Source organism: Thermobia domestica, unplaced genomic scaffold (assembly GCF_964235325.1).
Source record: "Thermobia domestica unplaced genomic scaffold, izTheDome1.hap1.1 HAP1_SCAFFOLD_513, whole genome shotgun sequence".
NCBI classification, from domain to species: domain Eukaryota; kingdom Metazoa; phylum Arthropoda; class Insecta; order Zygentoma; family Lepismatidae; genus Thermobia; species Thermobia domestica.
The window spans coordinates 46,884-71,592 of NW_027656223.1; the positions used below are offsets into that span (position 1 = coordinate 46,884).

Genomic DNA, 24,709 nt, shown 5'->3' on the forward strand with positions numbered 1-24,709 from the left:
AGTCCAAAGCTTGGACTCTTAGTAGGAATTGACCCCGCGACACGGCGCGCCAACGTGCAACCTTGCTTTCTGTTGCTTTCTTGCTTATCCACGTAACGATGTAACAACTGAAATTAACAAGTACCATTGAAATCAGGTGGATGGTTGCAGACTTATTAAGATAATGCATATGATTTCAAATCACAAATCTCTTATACATTTAATCAGATCATTCATGTAATGTACTTAACATTGGGTCTCGTTCATTAGTGACATTCACTCAGTTCACTAGACATAACGATATTTGTAGCCATTGCTAAACATTACGCATATCTGGAAATGTGCTGACTGTATTCGCTATCGTGCTATTTGGGGGTTTCCTTTGCATTAAGTGTTTTCACAATTTCAAGCACTCTGCTTCGTGTTATGCTGTAGCAACACCGCACGTGCCTCACTACGAACCTTCGACTGCATATTCACAGTACTTCATATTCCGAAATTCATTATTGGGCATCATCCGTATGTGGCGGTTATGCAACCACACACAACAGGTATACAAGTGTCCATTATTTTGTATCCGTTTGAGTTATCGTCTTGGTACCAGGAAGTACTGTTAACGGGTGAGGAAGTCGTCCATTCATACCCCTTTCGAGCCATCTTCACTCGGCAGATTATCCGGGAATCCCTATGCTCCTTTGGGGAATCCCTTCCGCAGGCATTGCAAGATTATGAAACATGCATTTTTAACAAGAGCAGGTATGACTTCGTTGGTGAGTTTTTTAACCGCACCCTCTACGTTGAATAGTTTCTGAAATATACGCGTTTGAAGATTCATTTTCCACGGTTTCGGCGCCTTATATCTCCGAAACAACGCGTTTCCGGACACATGTTTACTAAGAGTTTTTGTTTCTTCGTATGAGAGGATTTACCTCCCAAAGTTTGTCGGTGGAATTTTTTGACACCCTGTATATATATTAAACATTATCCACAAGTACTATCCATATATTATGTATCTTGATTTTGTCGTATATTATTATAACTTATAGACGCTATATATCATCATATACTTACACCTTAACTTAGAATGGCTTAATAGTAGAGCGATCAGCTCTAGTACGAGTGTTTCCTTGGTCGATCCCAGGCAAAGTGAGTTTGTGGTGAACAAACCCCGTATGCCCATGAATTTTCTAGAGTTTTTTTCGTTTTCTTCGTATCATTCTTCCATATTATTTCATAATCATTCACTTTCATTAATAACCATCCCCTTTTAGCTTAAAGGGCATATTTATTAAACTTAAAAGCAGCAACTTTACTCCATTTCAAAACAAAACTTCTTACGCCGAACAACTTTCATTATGCATATGATTTTTTTTTAATTAAACATATTATTTCTTGACTTACGTCAACTACTACCACATAATGTCTACAATAATAGCTTCCGCTGAACAACCTTCATATCAGACACACTACGGTGTCATTACTCTAGTCAATAACTTCCATTGCTGTCTGTGTAATTCTACACAGCAAAAAATGGGATGTTCAAACAACAAAATGACTACCACTTTGGCGTGTTACTTGTGTGTCAATTCAACACCAAGCACATCGCCTTCAGAGCATATCAGAAACACCTTGTTACTGGCTGTGAGTATTTGCATTGTTTTTCATTGTTTGGTATGAGCAAAGCTTTGCGAAATATATTTCACTTTCGTGGCAAGTAACTAATAACAGTTTATGTTTTCTGTAATCGGTCACAATAATATTGTTGTAAACCTGTGAATCATCTTACAACAGTTACACAGACAACTGTGCTTCGGTCTATTTTCTTTATCTGTCATTCTTGTGTCTTAGCACTTATAAACAGAAGATGGCAGGACTGTTCCCTATGTACCTGTTGTCAGACGATTCACAAGTTTACAACAATATTATTGTAACAGATTACAGAAAACATAGTACATTATTCATTACTTGGCATAAGTGCCAAATATATTTCGCAAAACTTTGCTCATATTAAACGATAAATACCAATGCAAATTCTCTCAGGTAGTGACCAGTTATTTGTGATATGCTCGCAAGGCGATGTGCTTGGTGATGAATTAACACACAAGTAATACGCTAAAGTGGTAGTCATTTTGTGTTGTTTCAACACCTCATTTTTTACAGTGTATAATATACTTACATCAGCATTACAAATTCTACCACCCAGCTGTTATTAATCCCATCCCAATTTTTTTTAATATTGTTATTAAAATGTTGTACCAATCATAGAATACTAGTATATAGTATTTTCTTTGCATTGTCTAAGGATGGGGAAGAGGAATGGAGGAAATATTAGTGATCGGAAAAGGAACATGAGGAAGTGTTGGAAGAAATGATTGAGAAAAGAACATTGTTGGAAAACTAATTATCAAGAATAAGAAACAAATGTAGGTATTTGAGAAGAAATTAACTGAGAAAAATATATTGTAAGATAAGAAGAGAGAAAACTGGAATGATTACAAGGTTTTCTATTGATAAGTTAATTCTTACGTAAGTTAACTTAAGTTGTAGACGGAAAAAGGTTAATAATGAATAATATTACAAAGAAATTTCTTAATTTACTAGCTGAAACTGTCCATTATCAGACACAAATGAACGATGTCTTGATAGAAGTCAGCAAGGGGTATCATAAAGGGGGGAGGGGACTTTTTCGATAATTTTTTCAATACTTCACACCGTTGCAAGATTTGAGCCTACTTCTGGTTGGAGTTTCTATGATCAGTGTTCATAGATGATCAGTGATTCATGTATGATCAGTGCTGTCTTTCTTCTTTCACGCAGTATGTAATAAGCAAATACATTATACACACAATTAATTATAATGTCAATGAAATGTGGTGCTCATTGAGCAAAACACTCCAAACAATAAAGATTCATCTTAGACTGTAGAAATAGTAATCTTTCGTTTTTCATTATCATTTGGCCATGAAACAAACACCTGAGAGATATACTACTCCCGTATACAATTATGTGGTGTTGGAATGTATAACTGGTAGGGTATGATGCTTTAGATTTTAAAAATTTCAACATTTCCAGGGTACCTCTATAAAATGTAATAAAAAATAACGGCCATGTTTTTTTAATATTCAATTAGAACGGATAATCTACACAAAATTTGAAATCGACTAGTAAGAAAGACACGTTTCTAGCTCTTGTGGTTTTCGAGATCTCATTGTCGAAAGGATTCGAGACCAACATATAAACTTTTCTTTACCACAAACATATAAAACTAGCATTTTAATATATAGACTAGCTGAACCTGCGCTCTCTACACAGCGCATCATTCGCATATGAGCATGAATCTCCTTGCCATTCCTCACCTCATCTGTACATGTCCCTTTACAAAAGTTAAAGACATCGTGATAAAAATCGGCAAATCATACTATAAAGGGGATATTTTTTTCGATTATTTTTTTCAATATCTCGGACCGTTTGCAAGATTTGAGCCTACTTCCGGTTGAAGTTTCTAATTCGTGTATGATAAGTGTATTCTTTCTTCTTGCATGCAGTATGTAATAAGCAAATACATTACATATACAATTAATTATAATGCCAGTTATATATGGTGTTCATTGGGCAAAACACTCCAAAAATAAAGATTCATATTAGACTGGAGAAATGGTTATCCTTTTTCATTACTATTTCGCCATGAAACAAACGCCTGAGACATATACAACCCCAATATACAACTATGTGGTGTTGGAATGTGTACTAGGTAGGATATGATGCTTTTTTTTAATTTCAACACTTCCAGTATACCCGTAAAAATGTAATAAAGAAATAATGGCCATGTTTTTAAATATTCAATTAGAACTGGACAATCTACATGAAATTTGCAATCTATCAGTGAAAACGTCATCTTTCTAGAGCCTGTAGTTTCCGAGATCTCATTGTCGAAAAGATTGGCCACAAACATACAAACGTCCACAAACATATAGTCTAAAAGAACTCCAAAGATGGCAGCACGATTCATTTGCATTGATTTTGGAGAAGGCTTATTAAAATACAAAGGCTTTGAACAACATGTTTAAATCATTAACTTTATGAAAAAAGATCTATTTAAGTAACTTATTTAAAGTATACACACTTAAAATGTTTGTCTGTTAAACGTGAAATTACATATAACCGTAAATGAAGATTTGAAAGCCAAAGTTATAGGTTGGAGCTCAGGGGTTGCTAACACATAACCGATTTCTCCAACCCGACTGTACACATATTTTGGAACCTGATAATAACCTAACCTCTGAAATTCTTCCGGCAGATATCCAAGCGATCATCCATCGAAAGCGCTCAACAGCACCGGGCTTTGACTCTATCACGTATAAGCTCATCAAGGCGGCTCCCCAAGTATTTCTACAGATCCTAGCATCTATCTACACCTTCATATTACGAACCGGCTTCTACCCACCTGATCGGGAAGTCTTCTAGGTCCTTCTATTCATTAAGACCGACAAAACAGTTCATGGTGTTTCCTCATATAGACCTATCCAACTGACCTCTTGCCTTAGTATTTTTTAAAATCTTGTTACACGTCTCCATGCTCATCTCACAGATCGTAATCTCATTCCTAATCACCAAGCAGGCTTTCGCCCTGGCATTAGTCTGAATGACCAATTACTTCGCCTCAGTAACACCATCACCAATCATTATAATTCTTCTCACCCATCTTGTCTTCTACTGTTCGACTTAGAAAAAGCGTTTGATAGAGTATGGCATCAAGGGTTGCTTTATAAACTTCACAAATTTCACTTACCCACTAGTTATGTCCGCCTTATACATTCCTTCCTTACCAATAGACTCGCATACATCCTCATAAATTCTACCATATCTCACCCTATATTTCTACAAAATGGAGCACCTCAAGGCTCTGTTCTCTCTCCGTTACTATATATACTTTATGTAACCGATATGCCACCCCTACCGGCGAATATTCACTTATTTCAATATGCTGGCGATACCGCTTTTTTGGCTCTTGGAAAATCTACTCAACATATTAATCACACTCTACAACCAGCCATAGATGCTTTTATCAACTGGTGTGACATATGGAAGCTCTACGTCAATGCCTCGAAAACCCAAACCCTCATTATTCAAAAACGTCTCTCCAAAATCCGTCGAAATCCTAATCTGCTACGTCTTTCAGTTCAAGGCACTCCCCTATTGCCAACTTCCCACGTTAAATATCTCGGAGTGATCTTCGATAGTAAACTGACTTGGGAATCCCATTTGCAGAAGATCCAAACTCAAGCCACTAAACAGCTAGCATTACGGAAAAGCTTAGTAGATACCTCATGGGGCCTCCATACCCAAACTGTTCTTACAACATACAAATCGTTTCTCCGACCGGCGCTCACTCATGGCCATACTGCATAGATATCTGTCCCAGCACAACTGTATGAACGACTAGAAATCATTGAACGCCACTTTTCGACTAGCTTTTCGCATTCGCCTTCCGTCCCCTACAGCACTACTCTACGAGAGAATTACTTTTCCTACCATTCTTCAACATCTCGAACAAACACTCTGCAAGTACATAACCAAAGGCATTCAATCAGGTAATCCCCTAATTCTTGACGCTATCCATATAGACATCCTGCTAGACACACCTTCTCAATATCTTGATACCCCTCTTCAACATCTCACATTGTACTCCAACACCCTTGATGACAACAATCCTACTAAACCAGATTTTGCCATCTACCACCCTGACCATTTGTCACGGCACATTTACCCATCTTTGCACTAGTACTCATCATTGTGGTTCCAGAGGCTCATCTGTGCTCATCAGTTCTGAGTTGCCAGAGAGCAGAAGCTCACCCTACATTTGTCTATACTAACATCTTCCCTGTGTTTGTCTCGTCCAATTGCACTGCATTCATCTATCATCTCATTATCCCGTGAATGAACTCCTAGCTTCAATTTCTCGCTGCTTATAGATACCTAAATGATGCCCTCCATATTTGCATAGTACGGTATATGAAATGGATGTCCTGAATAAAGAAATAAAGAATACGAAAACCCAACTACATGAATAAATGCAAACCCCAAAATAAAATGAACTGGAAATAAAAATAAAATTTAAAGCACTTAGCCCTCACCTTTATCAACTATCCCCTTACTTTCCCTTCATGCCCTTCCCGAAGAAAGGGTGTACTCCTTGACCGTTTTAACCTTGCAAAAAAAAGTTTCTAACTCACTGAATCAAGAGACCTAACCTCTCTTGTGTGAGTTAATGTGCGAGCGAGGATCAAGTGTAGCAATACGCATTTGTGAGCAAAGCACACGTACTGCACTTAGAGGGTTGAGAAAGTTTTCACTTTCGGAGGGCAGCTTGGTTTTTGAACCTCATCTTATCATACTTTCTTTCATCTTTATCTTCATTTGGGCATCTGCCCTAGACCACGTGGTGGACTCAGGCAACACCAGTGGACAGATGAATCTTGGCAGACATTCGGGCTTACCATCTTTATCTCCTTCAATACCCAGCACTTCAGTAGCACAACCATCTACTCGCACTCGGCATTTTTCTTGGGGCCATGGACCGATCAGTGCATCTCGAGGTAGACACTCATAAAGAGATAGACACTTATCAATTGAATGACAAAATACAGGCGTATCTTCTGCAGTATCATCAAATCACACTCCTCTCTTCCATTTCATACTTACTGATTATGACACTAAGTATACAAACCCTAAAATGATATTTCCACAAATTGCTAAGTATGTTCCTCGTGTTAGAGACACCCTAGTTCAAATCGTTAAAACCAAAAATGGCTACAACTTAAAATCTAATGATCCAAATTTTGGTATCACAATCCGTAAGAAAGCTTCTTATGAAATTTTTGGTAAGAACGCTAAACTCACGAAACTCACGGACAAGCAACCGAAACAACAACCACCTCCTAGAAAACCGCTGTTTTTGTCGGTAGTCATCAGGGGTGTCTCTCTCGATCTAACTGACTCCGAAATTCAAGAGGAATTAGCACAAGAAGGAATTTCAGTGGATAAATGTATTCACATTTGCAATAATACTGGTCCTACGTATATGGTAAGAATTCTATTGCAGTGGCAAGATACTATCGACTATCTTCTTAGATTATTTGGAGAACCTATCTATAAGAAAATTCATCGCGTCGAACCATCTAAAACTCAGGGTCCGCTACCAATCCGTTGCAAAAAGTGTCAGTTATACAACAACCACACTACGGGCAATTGCCGTAATCAATCTAAATGTGGTTACTGCTCCAGCCTTCATTAAACCAAAACTTGTCCCAACTTAAATGAACCACCTAAATGCAATACATGTGGCAGTGGGCTTCACCCCACATATAGCTATCGGTGTAAGGCTAAGTCAGCACCTACGCCTGAGCATCCAGAACTTACTGTTCCATTGAAAACGGCAGACAAAACTACACCACCTACACAATCAGTATTACTCTCGCTCACAGTTGAAGATCTCATACATTATGTTAGTCTAGTGTTACAAAACATATTTCCGTTTCAGCGAGCTCATATTATACAATATATCATTTCTGCAGCCAAATCACTTTTTAACATTAATCTTCATGCCACTTATTCTAATAATTATGTTCAGTTTCATATTGGATCGCTGGAAACCACGGTTTAACACCATATACACCATTTTCTTCATAATGAGGATTAGTTTTCTATTTGTCAATATTCGATCCTTTACGCAACATAAACTATTACTTGAAACTCTGTTATTAGAGGAGCATATTAGTGCTTTTGCTCTAAACGAAACCGCCTTGAAACCGAACATGTGCGCTCGTATCCCTGGATATCAATTACAACGCTGCGACTTTCAAGATCAAGCTGCTCGTGCCCAAGTGGGAGTTGCAATCGGATATTTTCCAAAATATTCAGTTCGGACATATACTCCGCAAGCCTTAGGGCATCTCCCGGAATACCTGTTAGTCACTCTATACTTTCCATCGATCATAATCAATTTCAGTACGATATACATTCGATCACGTCAACCTATACCATTAGAACATTTTCGCTACATAGCCACTAACCATCGAAATATTCTTACCATGGCGGATATTAATATCCATAGTCGCAGTGATCGCGAAAAAACAGAGTCAGGAGTACACAACTAATAATCTTCAGCTTTATCTTCATGTTCTTCCTGCACACACCAAACCTATCAGCCAGACTACACCAGATGTTGTCATCCCCTCTATCAATCTTCTTACTCACTGTCAGTTTGCAGTTCTAGATTCCATTGGTAGTGATCACCATCCAGTTAATGTCAATAGACTGGATGGATAGTTGGACAGAAAAAAGAGGGAAAAAACCCACGCCCTATACTTACACCTCGTCGGGTTCCGAGGTATGATAAGGCGAACTGGGCTAATTTTCGGGAAGATCTGGAACATTCGCTTTCTAGTATCACGCCTCCAACTACTGAAACCGAACTTACTACCTGTCTTGCGGCTATTACTACGGCAATTCAAATCGGTGCCCATCAGAATATCCCGATGCAACAAGTGCATCCCCACAAACCGGCTTTACCACCGACATATCTTACGCTCATCCAGAAAACCCGACAGCATCTTCGAGAATATTATCGAACTGGGAATGATGCATGTCTTCATCAACATCGACAATGGCAAAGAGCTGTTCATAACTATCTTGTCGCTTATAAACGCCGTAATTGGATCAAGACCTGTAACACCTTATCCGAGGAAGCACACCCTTCTCGCTACTGGAAGCGATTTCATCAACTTACTGGCAAGACCACCACGATAATCTACCCGTTAGTTGCAGATGACATTCCTCTTTCTTCTGACGAAAAAAAAAGCCAACGCCTTTGCTACACAACTACAGACCGTTTTTACGCCAACAGCTGCCTCGAAATGCTCTGAACGGAAAGATCTGTCTTGTATTCCTGCTCTACAACCTTCCACAGAACATGTCATTGGCCCGGAACACTCATTCAGTGCACCTATTACTACCAACGAACTCCAATTGGCTCTAAAACAGAAAAGAAACACAACACCTGGGATTGACAACATCTCTTATAGACACATAAAAGAAGCACCATACTCATTTCTACTGATATTGACAACAATATATAATTTCATACTTCAAACTGGATTCTATCCTTCTGACTGGAAAGTCTCTAAAATTTGTATGTTTCCTAAACCGAATAAGTCTGCTCATTCTATTTGTTCTTACAGACCAATCCAACTCACATCAGTATTAAGCAAGATTCTGGAAAAAATCTCGACTGTCTATCTTGTCTGTTTCCTTCATAAGTTTCTTGAAACTACTATTCTACTGCCTATCCATCAAGCAGGTTTTCGGCCTCGATTCTCCATAAATGACCAGCTTCTTCGTCTCAGCACCATAATTACAAATCAGTTTAACAAAGGGTTTCCATCATGCCTCATTCTTATGGATTTGAAAAAGGCTTTCGATAAGGTATGGCACTATGGTCTTATTAAAAAATTACAATCATTCAAATTTCCCACATGCTATCTCAGGCTCATTTACTCGTTCATTACAAATCGCATTGCATATGTCACAGTTGGTAAAGCACTTTCCCGGCCAATATTTCCGCTTACTGGAGTTCCACAGGGGTCGGAACTAAGTCCATTATTGTATATTCTTTATGCTTCTGACATTTCATCAAGTACCACGTAATGTCTTTATTGTCCAATATGCAGACGACACAGCTTTTCTTGCACTTGGTAACACTATCCATCAAATCAGCGCTGTACTACAAGCAACTCTGGATAATTTCATCACTTGGTGCAAGAAATGGCATTTAACCATTAACAACGACAAAACGAAAGCACTGGTGTTCATACCACCTAATAGATGTTCCAGAGTCTACCGTAACCCGAAACTCTTACGAATAAATGTTGATGGATACCAAATACGCACTACCACCTCTGCTACGTACTTGGGCGTTGTTTTTTATTCCAAACTGACTTGGAGTGCACACCTGCAAAAACTCAAAACTAAGGCGACTATTCGTTTAAATCTCTTACGTCGTCTCACACGTGAGGCCTCCAACCCGATGTTCTACTCCATACTTACAAGATGTTTCTCCGTCCTATCCTCACCTTTGGACATACTGCCTTGTGCAATGCCTCTGCTTCCTTCTACGAAAAACTTTGTACATTGGAACGTCATGCTATTTGACTAGCCCACCGACTTAAACTTCCGTATCCTACATGGCTCACGTATGAATACATCAACTTTCCGAAGATCACAAAGCATATTGCTTAACTTCGTAATCGGTACATTACGTCTCGCATTGAAACGGGTCATGCACTTTTCTTGGATATTCTTCGAACTGATGCTCTCACTGATGCCGCATATCGTTACAAGCATACCCCTTTGAATATACTCATTTCCTTATATGTCCACCATGCAAACCTCACAGTAGCAGAACGCGACATCTATGCCATTTATATCATTCATGCTCATATTCCTCATGTTTTTCCATCTTAGCACACAACTAACAAGGGCTTCCCCTGTGATCATTAGTCCCGAGTCGCCCCGGGACAGAAGATTTAACGTACATCTGTCTGACTAACTTCTTTGTGTTTGTGATGTGATGGCACTTCATCTCATTTTACATCATCATTATCTTTTGTTTTTACTCACCGCCACAATTCTCACAGTTTTGGTCTTATCGCACATTTGCACTTACTTTTCAATTTATATTTCATTCTTCACACGACAAGTTATCATATAATACAGTATTTATCCTTTTCTTACTTTACATTTATAATTCACTTTATATTTATATTTCACTTTTCGCACCTCCATTGCACTGACTCTTCTTGTGTATCTTATAATAAAGATATGTTTAGTCAAAATAAAAAAAGGAAAATAAAATGATGATATAACTTCCTTTCTCAATTCATGACAATACCCAAACTTCCCTTAGCCCAACAAATTATTTCCAAATTATATTTTGTTTAGAAACGCATGCCAAAGAGAGGGCGTTACCCTCTGAGAGGCTGGAGAAGTAATAAATTTTCAGAAACACATCATCCATATAAGAAGCCATTTTTCTCTTCTCCTTTCAAAAAAAAAGAAAAAAAGAAAAGAAAAGAAAAAGAAAAAAGGAGCTTCAATCTATTGTAGCATTTTAATAAATAGATTGAAAGTGAAGTAACATAGTAACACATAATGTTTACGATATGATGTACTGTTAGAGCATAACATGAAAAGCTGAAAGACCAGGCCCGGTGGGATCGTGCTGCAATGCAACTTTCGTGGAAGCGAAATAGTGTGAAGAGAACGGTTTATACGGTGAGAGCTCATCACACATGGTCATATGCATGTTCTCCAACCTGCAGTAAATTGAAATCCCGGCCTTAATTCGAGGCCAACGTTAATAGCATGTCCTATCCGTCATAACCTCGGTGTTTGATAAGAATGCAAACCATGCAACTCCACTTAACTGAAAATACATATTTGAAGGAGAGAAAGAAATATTACTACAATTTTGTTTTAGTTTAATGTTCCATGATTATGCCATTAAGCTAAGGGGAATGGTGATGATGATAATAAACCACATGGTGTTTGTCCACCGCAAAATCCACTTGGAGGAGGTGAGAATTGAGCCAGGGACTCTATGCACCTGAGCTGAGGGCTCTATTACCGACTTATTACGGCCCAACTGTATCGCAATTAGACGTATACAGTATTTTAATAAATGAATATATATAGCCGTAACGTATATGCAGATAGCCGTAATTTAATTTTGCTCAACAAAAACAAACAACATAAAGCATTGGTAATTGCTGACATAAATAAGTACGTGTGTCAGTTCATATAAAAGAACCAGACGTGTAAGTCATACAAGAACAAAACCGTGTACGAAGATCCTGGCAAGAAAGATATGCCTGTTTCCCTAATGACTTTGTAAAGATATAGTTAGACTTCCTTTATTTTTTTGTTTCGTAGCTGAGATTGACAGCTTGTTTCTCTTCGTAATTACTGTAATCAAGAATAAATAATATATGTTTATGTCGATAAGCGTATTAAATTTAGATTGATTCCTTCCTGTGTGTGTTTTAATGTACGTACTTCCTAAAGCTTTTACGTTGCGTTGCTTCTAGGCAGTAATTAATCTTAATTTTATTATGTAAATACTGCGTGACATTGTTAAATCATATTGATGTAAAATAATTACATTCAGTCATAGAAAAAAAGTTGTCGTGAGTTTGGATTGATGTATAAATCTAATGTATTTTTCTTGCTGTTTTAAGTTGTACAGCTTTTTTCTAAATTCTAATGTTGTTAATTATATTCATTAGACTATTTATTTTCTACGTAGTATTTTAAATTTTATTCATTAGACCAGCGAAGGACAGACTTGTAAAGAACAGGCTTGAAGAAAATAGAAAAGAAATTATTCAGGCCAATATAATTTAATAAAAAAAAAGTGCATTTTACAAAATTCTTGTAATAGTAAGCCGTATTAATTATTAAAATTTTTCATTATCTGATTCTAACTGGGATGCGTTGCTTCTCAAAAGTAGAAGTTAAATGTTCATTTCAACTGTTAGTCTGTTTCGAAATAAACTTAATTTTTCTCCTCATTCGTCAGACTACGGATCATGTCGCAGGCCGTAGCTTTCTGAGGGCCGCATCTGGCCCGCTTGCCGTAGTTTGTCCATTACTGTATAAGACTCTGTATTTTCCTCTTCTCAATATCTATCGGATATAAAGAGAACAATAAAGCTATTAAATTCGAAGGTTTCAAGGTGTCTTGGTTGGTTGCTTGGATTGGAATTTAGCATTCCTTTCAACGCTGAAACTATATGAGACGTGGACTTGCAGAATCTGAACCAACTTAATGCGCTCAAAGTTTTTCAAAGCTCTCGTACGGGAATCGAACCCGGGTTTTTTCATTTTTTCTTGTATTTTTCAGTCTAGAAATGGTAATTTTTGAGTCGAAACTCACTTCGGCTCGCGAACTCGATCTCAATATATTTAATGGGTCTCGCTGTGCTCAATAGTGCCCGCCTCAATGCTTTTTATGGATCTCACTGTGCTTAATAATGCCCACGCTCTTTGTTTGTAATGGGTCTTGCGCTTAGTCTCGCTATGCCCAATAATGCCCACGCTCGTGGTTTTTAATGGGTCTTGCACTCACTAACCTCATTGGGGCTCACGCTCGCTATCCACTTATGGGATAGTGCTCACACGGGGTCGCTCTCTGTTATTGAACTTTACGCTGATTGTGCCCGAGAGCCAGGTTCACGAGTTTAAAAATACCAATTCTTTCATAATAACTTACTTTCATTAATCACCCGTCTCTTTAGTTTATTTTACAGAGTGTATCTGTGGGACGTTCAAGATTTCGATTACTTTGTTCCCACTATCTTTGAATTCTACCACAACAGTACAAACTATATGGACGTATGACATTTAATAATTTATAGGAGCCGGGGCCGCGGTGGCTTAGTGGTAGAGCGTTCACATCTGGTGCTTGGGGTCTCGGGTTCAAATCCTGCTTCCGCCAAGTGAACTTTCTGGTGGACAAACACCGTGCGCGTGAGTTTTCTCAGGGTTCTCCCGTTTTCTCCCACTTTCTTCATTTCACCATTCATTCATCTCTCATCATCACCGTCTCCTTTATCCTAACCGGCATAACCGTCGGACGTAAAACTCAAAAATTTCATTTCATTTCAATTTCTAGGAGCCGTTTCCAACTGGATACTCCGTTGCTGCTAGATTTTTCAGTAAATAACACAGAGGGAGCTAGGAGAAGACACGAAAGATAGCGTCTTTAGAAAAGTGGTTATACAAACAAGACGTTCTCGATGGTTTTAGTGACACACTGCCTGTAATTTCTTTTCTAATCATACACTGGCATCGCTTATTTCATTTCATTCCACCTACCTCTTTCCTTCTTTGCACATCTATTCTCTCTGTCCTAGCTCATCGTATAAAAGCCTGCTTCTACGTAATAATTGAACTTTTCACGAAGAAGAATTTCTTTCACTATTTATTTATTTATTTATTTATTTATTTATTTATTTATTTATTCACTCCGAAGACAGAAAACGTCATTGAAGGGGCGGGCTTCGTAATATCGAATCAAGACTAGTTGTAGAAAGCAAAGACGTGTCGTACGAATCATGCTGTGGTTTGAAAACATCACATAAAGAAAAAGAAATCAACCTAATATACATTTCCTTTTTTATATAGGTAGATATGGATGGATCTTTTATGTTGTTTTTTTTTTCCTTTCAAGAGACGACTGATAATGACTTGATAAAGATTCAATGTTTTTGGTTTTATGACTTAGCAGAAGACAAAGAAAATAGAGGGAAGGTTTTATTAGAATGGGGTAGTGAAAGAAGTGTTTTCCATTTTTAAGAAGGTAAAAGTTAAAAGCTCCGTTCATAAAATAAGTTTTTTTTCTTTTTAAGTAGTTCTAAGACGTTATTTATATAGATTCACGCTGTTTAAAAGCTTATTCTTAATGGTGTTGTGCACTTCCTCCATCTTTCTTTTATTCCATTGATTTATAAGGGGAACTACTTTTTGTTTTCTTTGAAATCAATCGTAATTTTAATGCTTTGATTTTATTGATTTCTTCTTCAAATCTATTTAAATATTCCTTGGTTTTTCAAAATGAGTTTGCATTATTTATAATTTTAATATTGCTGAAGTTAAATTTGATTATTAAATATAAAAATTGCATGCGTTATTATTTAGAACATCGATTATATTTTAATTATAATATGACACGTTGCCACATCAGTATGTTTCAAAACTGAGTATGATGTTCTTTTATCAAATTGAGAGAGAACAAATAAAAGCAGACAGAGTTTATACATAAAAAGCGTTGTCTTAATTTCCGTAATTATATATATATAAAAGGCCGGATTTAGGAGGGTGCACCCCCCCCTTCGTTGTAAATATACAGTATCTAAAATAAGAAGCTAGCAGTGACAATAGCAAACTTTTCCGAAACTTTCTGCCATCATTTTTCCGTTTGTGATTTAAAAGAAAGAGGAGTTTTACAAAAGCATTAGTCTAAGTCAATTTTCTGAAGGTTGAGGAAAAAGTATTCACCAAGCGAAGCAATATAATATTTGTCAAATAGGAAACAAAACAGAATCCAGGAAGAGAGAACAATTTTATCTGCATATCACTTACAAACCCACTTTAAATCCCCTCTCCCCCCCCGTCCGTTCTACACCTATATATCATATGTATTAGCGTTGTCAGGTGTAAAGAATATTGTTACATGCCACTTTGAAGAATTTCAATGAGACGTATTTATTTATTTATTTATTTATTTATTTATTTATTTGGTAGTTATGGTGCACCCGATGCGCGCCGACTACGTGGGTGCTTCGGAGCTCCCACACCCACACGAATAATCTTATGGGTGCGGAAGACCCACAAGATTTTTAATTTGATAGAAACAAAATAACATAAATATTTCTCATTAGCCATTATCAAAAAATAAACAATTAAAACATTGAGATGGAAGTTAAAATTTCTAACCTCTAAAACATAATTGTTTCAAATGTGTTTGTGCAAAACAACCAAACAACACACCCACTCCTTCCTTGTCTGTCTCTGGTCTACTCAATGGCAGGGGCGGATCCAGGACGGACGTCTGGGGGGGCGGTCGGCGGTAATACTGCTACTTTTAAGAGCTCCAAACTTGTTATGGATGGGTTTATTTATATATAAAATAAGAAAGTTTCCTCTTGTGTGGGGGGGCGATCGCCCCGATCGCCCCCCTCTGGATCCGCCCCTGCTCAATGGCTGCTCCAGAAGAAAAATGGAACTACAAGAATATGTATATTGTGAATAGAATCAACACAACCCTTCATGACAGTGTTCATAAAAGATTTTAACTAAAAGGAAATGCATTATAAAAAACGAGACTCCCCTGAAAATATATAACACGTCCCGCCATTGATATGCACCCACATAAATTTTGGAAAGTCGGCATCGTTGGTGCACCCCCTCAGAAAATCCTGGATCCGACCCGATATATATAATATACAGGGTGGTAGGTAACTCCACCGAAAAAATTTGGGAGGTGATTCCTTATATGAAATGAAAGAAAAAAGTTCTTCTAAACATAGGTCAAAAAACGTTTTCTTCCAGAGTTATACTAACAGCTGGCTCCCATCCTAATCTTTGCGATACGCTAATACTAATCCTAATTATAAATATCCACACTAATAAATGTCGCTACCTGCACTATGGAGTGTTAAACTTTGCAGACGATTTGCCAATTTAACTAATACTCTTTTTCGCACGGATATGCAAAATATTTGAAAGGAAAACAATTCTTGAAATACATAACGACGAGCAATGCGTTCGCCATTGCCCTATCGATTGTCGGGTCAGCTGACATGCCTGTTCTTTCACGTCTGTGAAGTTGTCCCGCCCACCTAACGAATTTTCCTTTTTTTATCTACGTCGTTAGTTTATCGTTAGTTAACGTTAGTTTTGCTAAAATTATCGTTACTTTTGCAAAAAAAAAAACGATTTTATTCGAGAAATAAATGGGCAGGCCAACTTCACGGTTCCCCGCCCACAAACGAATTTCAAAAGTTTTTCATATCACATCGTTAGTTTACGTTAGTTTTACTAAAATTATCGTTAGTTTCGCAAAAATAACGATTTTATTCAAGAAATAAAGTTTCCCGCCAACTGTGAATTAGCCCGCCCATATTGAATTCTCATAAAATTCCAACTCATATCGTTAGTTTACGTTAGTTTTGCTAAAACTATAGTTAGTTTCGCAAAAATAACGAATTTATTCAAGAAATAAAGTTTCCCGCCAACTGTGAATTAGCCCGCCCATATTGAATTCTCATAAAATTCCAAGTCATATCGTTAGTTTATCGTTAGTTTACGTTAGTTTTGCTAAAATTATCGTTAGTTTTGCAAAAATAACGATTTTATTCGAGAAATATATGGGCAGGCCAACTTCACGGTTCCCCGCCCACAAACGAATTTCAAAAGTTTTTTATATCACATCGTTAGTTTATCGTTAGTTTACGTTAGTTTTGCTAAAATTATCGTTAGTTTCGAAAAAATAAAATTTTTATTCAACAAATAAATGAGCAGGCCAACTTCACGGTTCCCCACCCACAAACGAATTTCAAAAGTTTTTCATATCACATCGTTAGTTTATCGTTAGTTTACGTTAGTTTTGCTAAAAGTATCGTTAGTTTCGCAAAAATAACGATTTTATTCAAGAAATAAAATTTCCCGCCAACTGTGAATTAGCCCGCCCATATTGAATTCTCATAAACTTGCAGCTCTTATAGTTAGTTTATCGTTAGTTTACGTTAGTTTTGCTAAAATTAACGTTTGTTTTGCAAAAATAACGATTTTATTCGAGAAATAAAAGTTCCCGCCAAATGTAAACACAATTACAAAGCAGGCATACGCCTATCATGTTCCCTCAGGTACATGAGAATGTGTCCAGTATGTGCTTTATATACTTCTTACGTATGCCTGTTATGTAAATGTGCTGTTAGGGTTTACATTTGGAAGTTTAAGGGAATTCAATATGGATTGGCTAATTCACAGTTGGCGGGAAACTTTATTTCTTCAATAAAATCATTATTTTTGCGAAACCAACGATAGTTTTAGCAAAACTAACGTAAACTACGATAAGCTAACGATATGGGTTGGAATTTTATGAGAATTCAATATGGGCGGGCTAATTCACAGTTGGCGGGAAACTTTATTTCTCGAATAAAATCGTTATTTTTTCGAAACTAACGATAGTTTTAGCAAAACTAACGTAAACTAACGATAAACTAACGATGTAGATAAAAGAAAATTCGTTAGGTGGGCGGGACAACTTCACAGACGTTGTTCTTTCCACGGGAAGAATGAGGTTAACGCAAAATAATGCAAATATCTGAACGTTATACAACCCGGTCGACAAGAAAATAGTCAGGTTGCCTATCTCACAGGCACTGCATAAGTTTTGATCCTTCTAAATGAAGTGGCGGATCTCAGCTAGAACCCAGACTATGATTGACATATCATGAGTTTTATAAACAAGATCTTAAACTATTGCCCAAACGAGCTCACCTGAAGTTGCATTCGAAAAAGGAAACGGCTTCCTACGCGATTAGATAAATCTATCTGTGTACACAATCTAGTGACTCTAGATTAACTCATTTCTGTGCGAAAATCTGGTGACAAACACACACACACACACACAGAGAGAGAGAGAGAGGGAGGAGGAACGTTATTTTATGTATTAGTAAGGATGAAATATTGCTTTTATGTTCCATACAAATTGAATAACAAGTTATTTTCAGTTCAAAATGGAGTATGTGAAAACCAAAGCTGTTGATGGTATTTTGTTATAGAATTGCAGCTTAAATGTAAAGTGTCAGAAAATGCGCACTCTTTTATATTTTAAAGTAGACAACAGTTTCAAGTGGAAACCTCTTTGGTGAATGATGCAATCACTGTCATTTTAGTAATTAGCAACTGCAAAATGATCAGTCTCACTCTGTTTCCTTTTGTTTGCATCTGAAGAAAGCTTCTTGGAGTCTTTTTACAGTTGTATATATCATATATACACACTACACATGCAGTACTGTTTACTTACTGTACTGTAGTAGACCTTCATTGATTCCTCGAAAGGAACATCATTTGTTTCGGAGCAATGCCCTGTTGGCCAATGTTTTGTTTCGGCTTTTCGAATGTCATCGTAGCATGTGCAGAGATTTTAAAAGTAACTTCATTTTACATAATACCGCATCAAGAATATCTATCTTTCGGGAAAGTTCCAAGAAAATATATAGACTAAATTAATAATATTTTTTTAATCTATATATTACTTTATCGCACGTGTCTTTTGGAGCGGGAGACCGGCTTCGATCCATGGCGGGAGCTCACGTGGTTCGGATCCCAGGTTAAACTGTAAGACTACGTTTCATATAGCTTCACTGCTGAAAGTAACCAAGTTGTATATTACTTTTGAATGATTGTGCTGAAAATTTGAGAGGTAGGATTGTGCAATATTTGCAATTTCATTTTTGTAAGCAATCTACCATGAAGGATGGGTTATTCCGTCAAATTTTAAAAGTTTTGATGTACTCAGCTTACCCCATCTTTTCCAGACTAACACAATGTATTAACCTATATCGTTTCCGTTCCTTCTTTTCTTTATTATTATTATTATTATTATTATTATTATTATTATTATTATTATTATTATTATTATTATTATTATTATTATCCATCATACAATCTATCACTATTCGAAAATACAATTTCTTAAATCTTATTTCAATCAGCAATAACCACTAACACAAAAAATAATAAAATATATTGGACTTTTCAGCTTCTCTTGGGTGGTATATACATAGTTTATATAGAAAAATATTTTTGGTGACCATTTCAGGAGGATAGTGTCTGGTGAAGTAAAGTGTTTAGTTGGCGATACTGTCACAAGTTATTAGTTTTATAATAAAATTGATTTGATAATAAATTTGATTAAAATTAATTTATATTATTAAACTTGTTACAAAGGTCAGTGAATGCAAACTCATTAAAAATAAATAAATAAAATTAAAATTAAATTGTGAAAGATAATACAACTTTATGTTGTCAGAATTAACCGTATCTCTTAAATCCCTACATTTACTTCCCATTAAAAGAAAAAAAAGTTCTATGTATACATTTAGAAATAGATTTAACAGTTAACTTTCCTTAATATTGCAGTTTATCTTATAAATGTTATCTTTATGTGTTTCTGATGAGAGTATATATATATATGTCTGTCAGTGATTAGATTAGATTAATAGTTCGGGCTGTAACTTTTTTTTTTAATGCGAATTTCCCCTTTAGGTCCAAATCCTTTTATCTCTACGAGAATAAATACCATTGCATGTGATTTGTTTTGAGCACAGAAGAGAAACAGAATGGTGATATACTGAATAAACGTAATTTTCAAGTTTAGTCTTGTTCGAGGATAGAATATACACAATTTATCATTTAATAGCTCATATTTAATTTTTCTTGGTTCAGTAATCATTATTATTATGTTCTACTGGCTAAAAAAAAAAAGAAAAATCTTTCTCGAGTTCCGAAATTTAACGTAGATCATTTTCATTTTCCTCAGGTTCATTAGAAATGTTGGATTGATAGGTTAACAAAGATCGAAGTTGAATGATTCATCAATTTAAGTTTTCATCAAAAACAAAAAAAGTACAAATGTACGAATGTCATGAAAACATATTGGACTTGCTAATAATTATATATATATATATATATATATATATATATATATATATATATATATATATATATATATATATATATATATATATATATATATATATATATATATATATATATATATAGAGAGAGAGAGAGAGAGAGAGAGAGAGAGAGAGAGTAAAACCCCAGAATATGAGACCCTAAAAGTTAGGACGCTATGTACAGATTAATTATAGCATAAACAAACACTGGTGTTACTTTAATATATTCTGTGGAATGTCTAATTTACGATACAAACTATTGAAATATATAAAAATATAACAATAAAAAATTATATTGAAAAATGTGACCAAAGTTGCTACACTGCCAGGGTACCTAATAAGAGACCCCGGCCTTTTGTGTACTTTTAAAAGTGTTCTTTTATTATTTCACGATTGAGCATTGTCTTTAAGCCAAATCCTGTGTTGGCACAAAAATATAAAACATTACACTTTCAATCTCTCACTTTCTTCAATTTTAGAAAATACGCACTGTAAACTCTTACACTTTTTGCAAACTGCAACGATTTTTAATCACTTCTTTTAAAGTTCAAATATGTACGAAATGGGAAGAAATGTGTCCAAAATGACAGTACAATGCTAACGAAATCATTGGCTCTATGTACAGGACTAAGTCTAAGAGACTACTTTGTGAATGTCGATACAAATGAGCTCCTAATACAAGCCTCAATATTACTATACGAGTCACATTATGAGACCGGTCTCATATACTGAACCCGTTAATGGTCTCATAATAAGACATTCGACCGATAAAAAAAAAATGACTAACGCCATCTCAAATATAAATGGAAGAAAATCAGTAACTCATTACTTTTTGCAATAGTCATATTCACTGGTATTAAAGAAAGTAAAGATAGAATGAATATCAATTTACCTTCTTCATTTTCAGCGCCTAATGTGTGCACATTAAGAAAACTTTATAGAGTTGGAATTTCTTCACATAACAAGCTCACGTGACTTCCGGTGCCGTACTGAGGTATTTCCTTTTGTTTTAGCTTGCTTCCATTATATCTCAGCTCTTGCTTCACAAGATAGGTAGGGGCCTCAATTTAGGTGTCTATCCTCATATTCCGTTGTATATATAAGCGGGAATAAAAAGTTCGCGGAATTTTGTTATAGCTCTTCATTACCACAATATAAGTATACTTTCAGAACATACTTTTTCTACTGCTCCTGCTATTGCTGGAAACACCAACAAAAGTCCTCTTTTGGTATCTTGTGAAGTTCAGCCGTTGCGTTAGTTTTGATCTGTTCTGCGGCGGCGAAACAGGTACCTTTGAGGCTCATTTTTAGCTTTGAGAGGAGTCAAACATCCAATAATGCTTAACTGTTTTTAAGGCTATCAAAGTCTCTGAAGCAGATTTCCCCAAATGTGCTCATGAACTTGATGTTTGTGCGTTGCTCGATCTCTGAAATTGCACCAACTTATCACCATACACTCCTCCGTTCAGCTACACTTTTCGTACACTGTCTATTATGACCTGTTCGCACTTGTCAAATTTATAATTAGGCTAAAGGAGATGATGATTAAAGCAAGTGAATAATGAGAAAGAATTGGTGGAGTGAGGAAGTGGGAGGAAACGGAAGTTATCCCGAGAAAACCCACGGACACATGTTGTCCACCAGAAATTTACTTGGCCGGGGGACTGAATCTAGAATCCCACGCATCAGATAAGCGCTTTACCACTGAGTCACCGAGCCCCCCCCCCTCTTAGCAATATTACTAGTTGAACCAAAATTAAAGTTCAAGAGTTAATCCTAATGCTAGGCTATATCCATTAACCATACAGTGTACTGTCATATTGCTATTGTCATAATGAAAAGCTCAATCAGAGTGTACCACAGAGTCTGTTCAATTTTAATCAAATGGCGCGGTTATCGTTCAACTTTAATTTTTAGCTTCACACACACACACACACACAAATCTTGATTTTCTCTAAAGGTATTATTATTATTAAGTTTTCTGCAGGTTCTGGGACTAATGAGGATTTTTTTTTCAAAATTTTAGATTTGGACCTGGAAATGTTTCTTCCACTTTTGTCGATCTTCAGCTTCCTCTTTTAACTCTCAATATTTTCTTTCATCTTTCAAATCATCGATCAGCTGTGTTGTTCTTCTTCCTATTCCTCGCTTCCCTTCCATCTTTCCTTCTATGGCAGTGTGAAGAAGACAATTTCTTCGCAAGATGTGTCCAATCCAATTGGCCTTTCTACGAAGGGTGGTGGCTAAAAGTGTCCTCTTCTCTCCTATCAGTTTTAAAACATCTTCGTTTGTTACTCTCTTTCTGTCCATTTTCCTCCAACATCACATTTCGAAGCTCTCTAAATATTTCTTCTCTAACTTCCGTAATGTCCAAGTCTTTGCGTAAGAATTTACACTGACTCATATAATTATGTTCAGCTGGAAATAAAAATCTGGACTATTATATACCTCATCTTTGAACATTTTTTTTCCAAAAAGTGTTGTATGTACACTATCTTTAGAAGTAAGTAAACAAAGTTGAATTCCGTTTTATTAAACGTAATAACTCATACCAATTATATCTAAATTAATGTTGTACTTAGAATTAGTATTTTACGTGAAGCTGTTAATTCAGTATCATATGATTGCTGTTTGAAATTCCGCCTGCACTTTTATATTTTTGCTATAGGACTACATAAAAAAAGGAACGATTTCTAAAGAATAACAGGAAGCCCATATTCACTTAAGGTCTTTTTCTTTTTTCCTAATAGTTTTTTTCTTTCTTTTTAAAAATTTATTTCAACTTTATTTATTTATGAACCATGGTTGAGGTTTGCTTAACAAGAGAGTAGGTGACGATTGTCAAATTTCTTTGTAATCAACGTTCAAAACCATGCTTGTCGCTGAAGAGCATTTTTTTTTATTATTTGTATTTCTTGCCTTTTTCCCCGTCCCTTCGTAGCCTGGAACCTTATTTCCTAACCTCTCCCTTTACTCTGTTCGTTTCCGTCCTTTTGTTTGTGTTTGTTTAATCTACACGACAAACTCCATTAGGGCGTCTGACAAAGATTCCACTCAAGCCAACCGACGGAGAGAGAGAGACCTCGACCACGAGAAACAACACCTCGAAGCATAAGCATAATAAGCTATGAAGAAGTCGTTTGAGATATCCCGGCGGCCCCCTCTCTACTGGCACCGAACCAAAAATCACACACCCGCTCTTCCGGTTGGATGATTGGACAACGATGCCTGCTTCATCAGCTACTGAACTGAGGAGGAAATTGCTGATTGACAGACGGACAGTGCGGCGGCTAGTCTCAGCGTCAGCAGCTTATAGTAGTAGTAGTAGTAGCAGCAGCAGTAGTAGTAGTTGTATATACTGACTGTTGGTAGTATTGTCAAACATTTTGCCGCTGCCTCGTTCTTGTTAAACAAATCTCTCGAGAACATGCAAATCATTATGTAACTCTTTTGTTAGGACGTTTGTAAATTGTGTTTACTTTGTAGCGGGTGTTACATATTAAGCAATTGACAAGATTCTTGTCGGAAGATTGCTCTCAGAGTTAGTACCAACTAAACAATAGAAAGGTTTTGTATTGTTTTGTTTGCTGTTAACTTTTTTTTAATGTAACATTTTATCTAACGAAGCGGACTTACAGCTTAACACGGAATCTGAACCACATGTATTCCTATTAAGGATAGAACCCGAACCTTCTACTGAAAGAGTAACGGGCACTCATTCATCACTTAGCCAGGAGTTGTTCGGTTACTAGTAGCCAGTAGTGAAAGTGGATTTGAAAAGGTAGAGGGACGCATGACGTCACGCTGTCCCTCTTGCCTATCTTTGCAAATTGTAATTTTTAGGAAATGGGGGACGTTGTAGATAAATTTTTATGGAAGTGAGGGTCGACATCCCACCGCATGCCCTCTCACTTTTACCCCTGCTAGTAGCGCCATTTCAGATTTTGTGAGGGAGAGTCAAGATTGTTTAATGATATTGGAGTTTTACGTTTTTTTATTAGTACATTAGTACAGTAATTCTCAACCTTTTTTGACTGATGACACACTACTGAACGCTTATGTCATCGTGGCACAGCTATTTGATTTTTTTAATTAGTGATAATATACATTATAATAGTGTAATATTATAAGTTTCTCAAAGTTGTAACTTTCTAAAGTAGTGATTCTTTATAGTACTCAACATTGTTACAACTCCTGGAGGTGTGGACTGGTATGCTCTCTTTTAAAATTGATTTTAATAAATGCTTCATGATTTTTAAATTCTAAAATTTCGCGACACATCATATCCCATTCCGCGACCAGTGTGTCGCAACTCCCGGTTGAAAATCACTGTATTAGTGTACAATTTATTAAAAAAGATGTGTTTCTTAATCTCAAATGGGAGAAACAATTGCCGCCCCTAGCCTCTCCAAATGACACCTCTG

General features: G+C 36.4%; 1 protein-coding gene across 1 annotated transcript in view; it reads left to right on the forward strand.

Moving 5' to 3' along the window:
* Nucleotides 1–6,712: 6,712 nt before the first annotated feature.
* LOC145676994 (laminin subunit alpha-1-like) overlaps nt 6,713–24,709 on the forward strand; it is a gene marked incomplete at its 3' end in the record, with an annotated part of 76,358 nt that continues 58,361 nt past the window's right edge. Inside the window, exon 1 of the mRNA XM_081747711.1 lies at nt 6,713–7,063. Within this exon, the coding sequence (XP_081603837.1) occupies nt 6,713–7,063 (351 nt within the window). The remainder of the gene's footprint in view (nt 7,064–24,709) is intronic.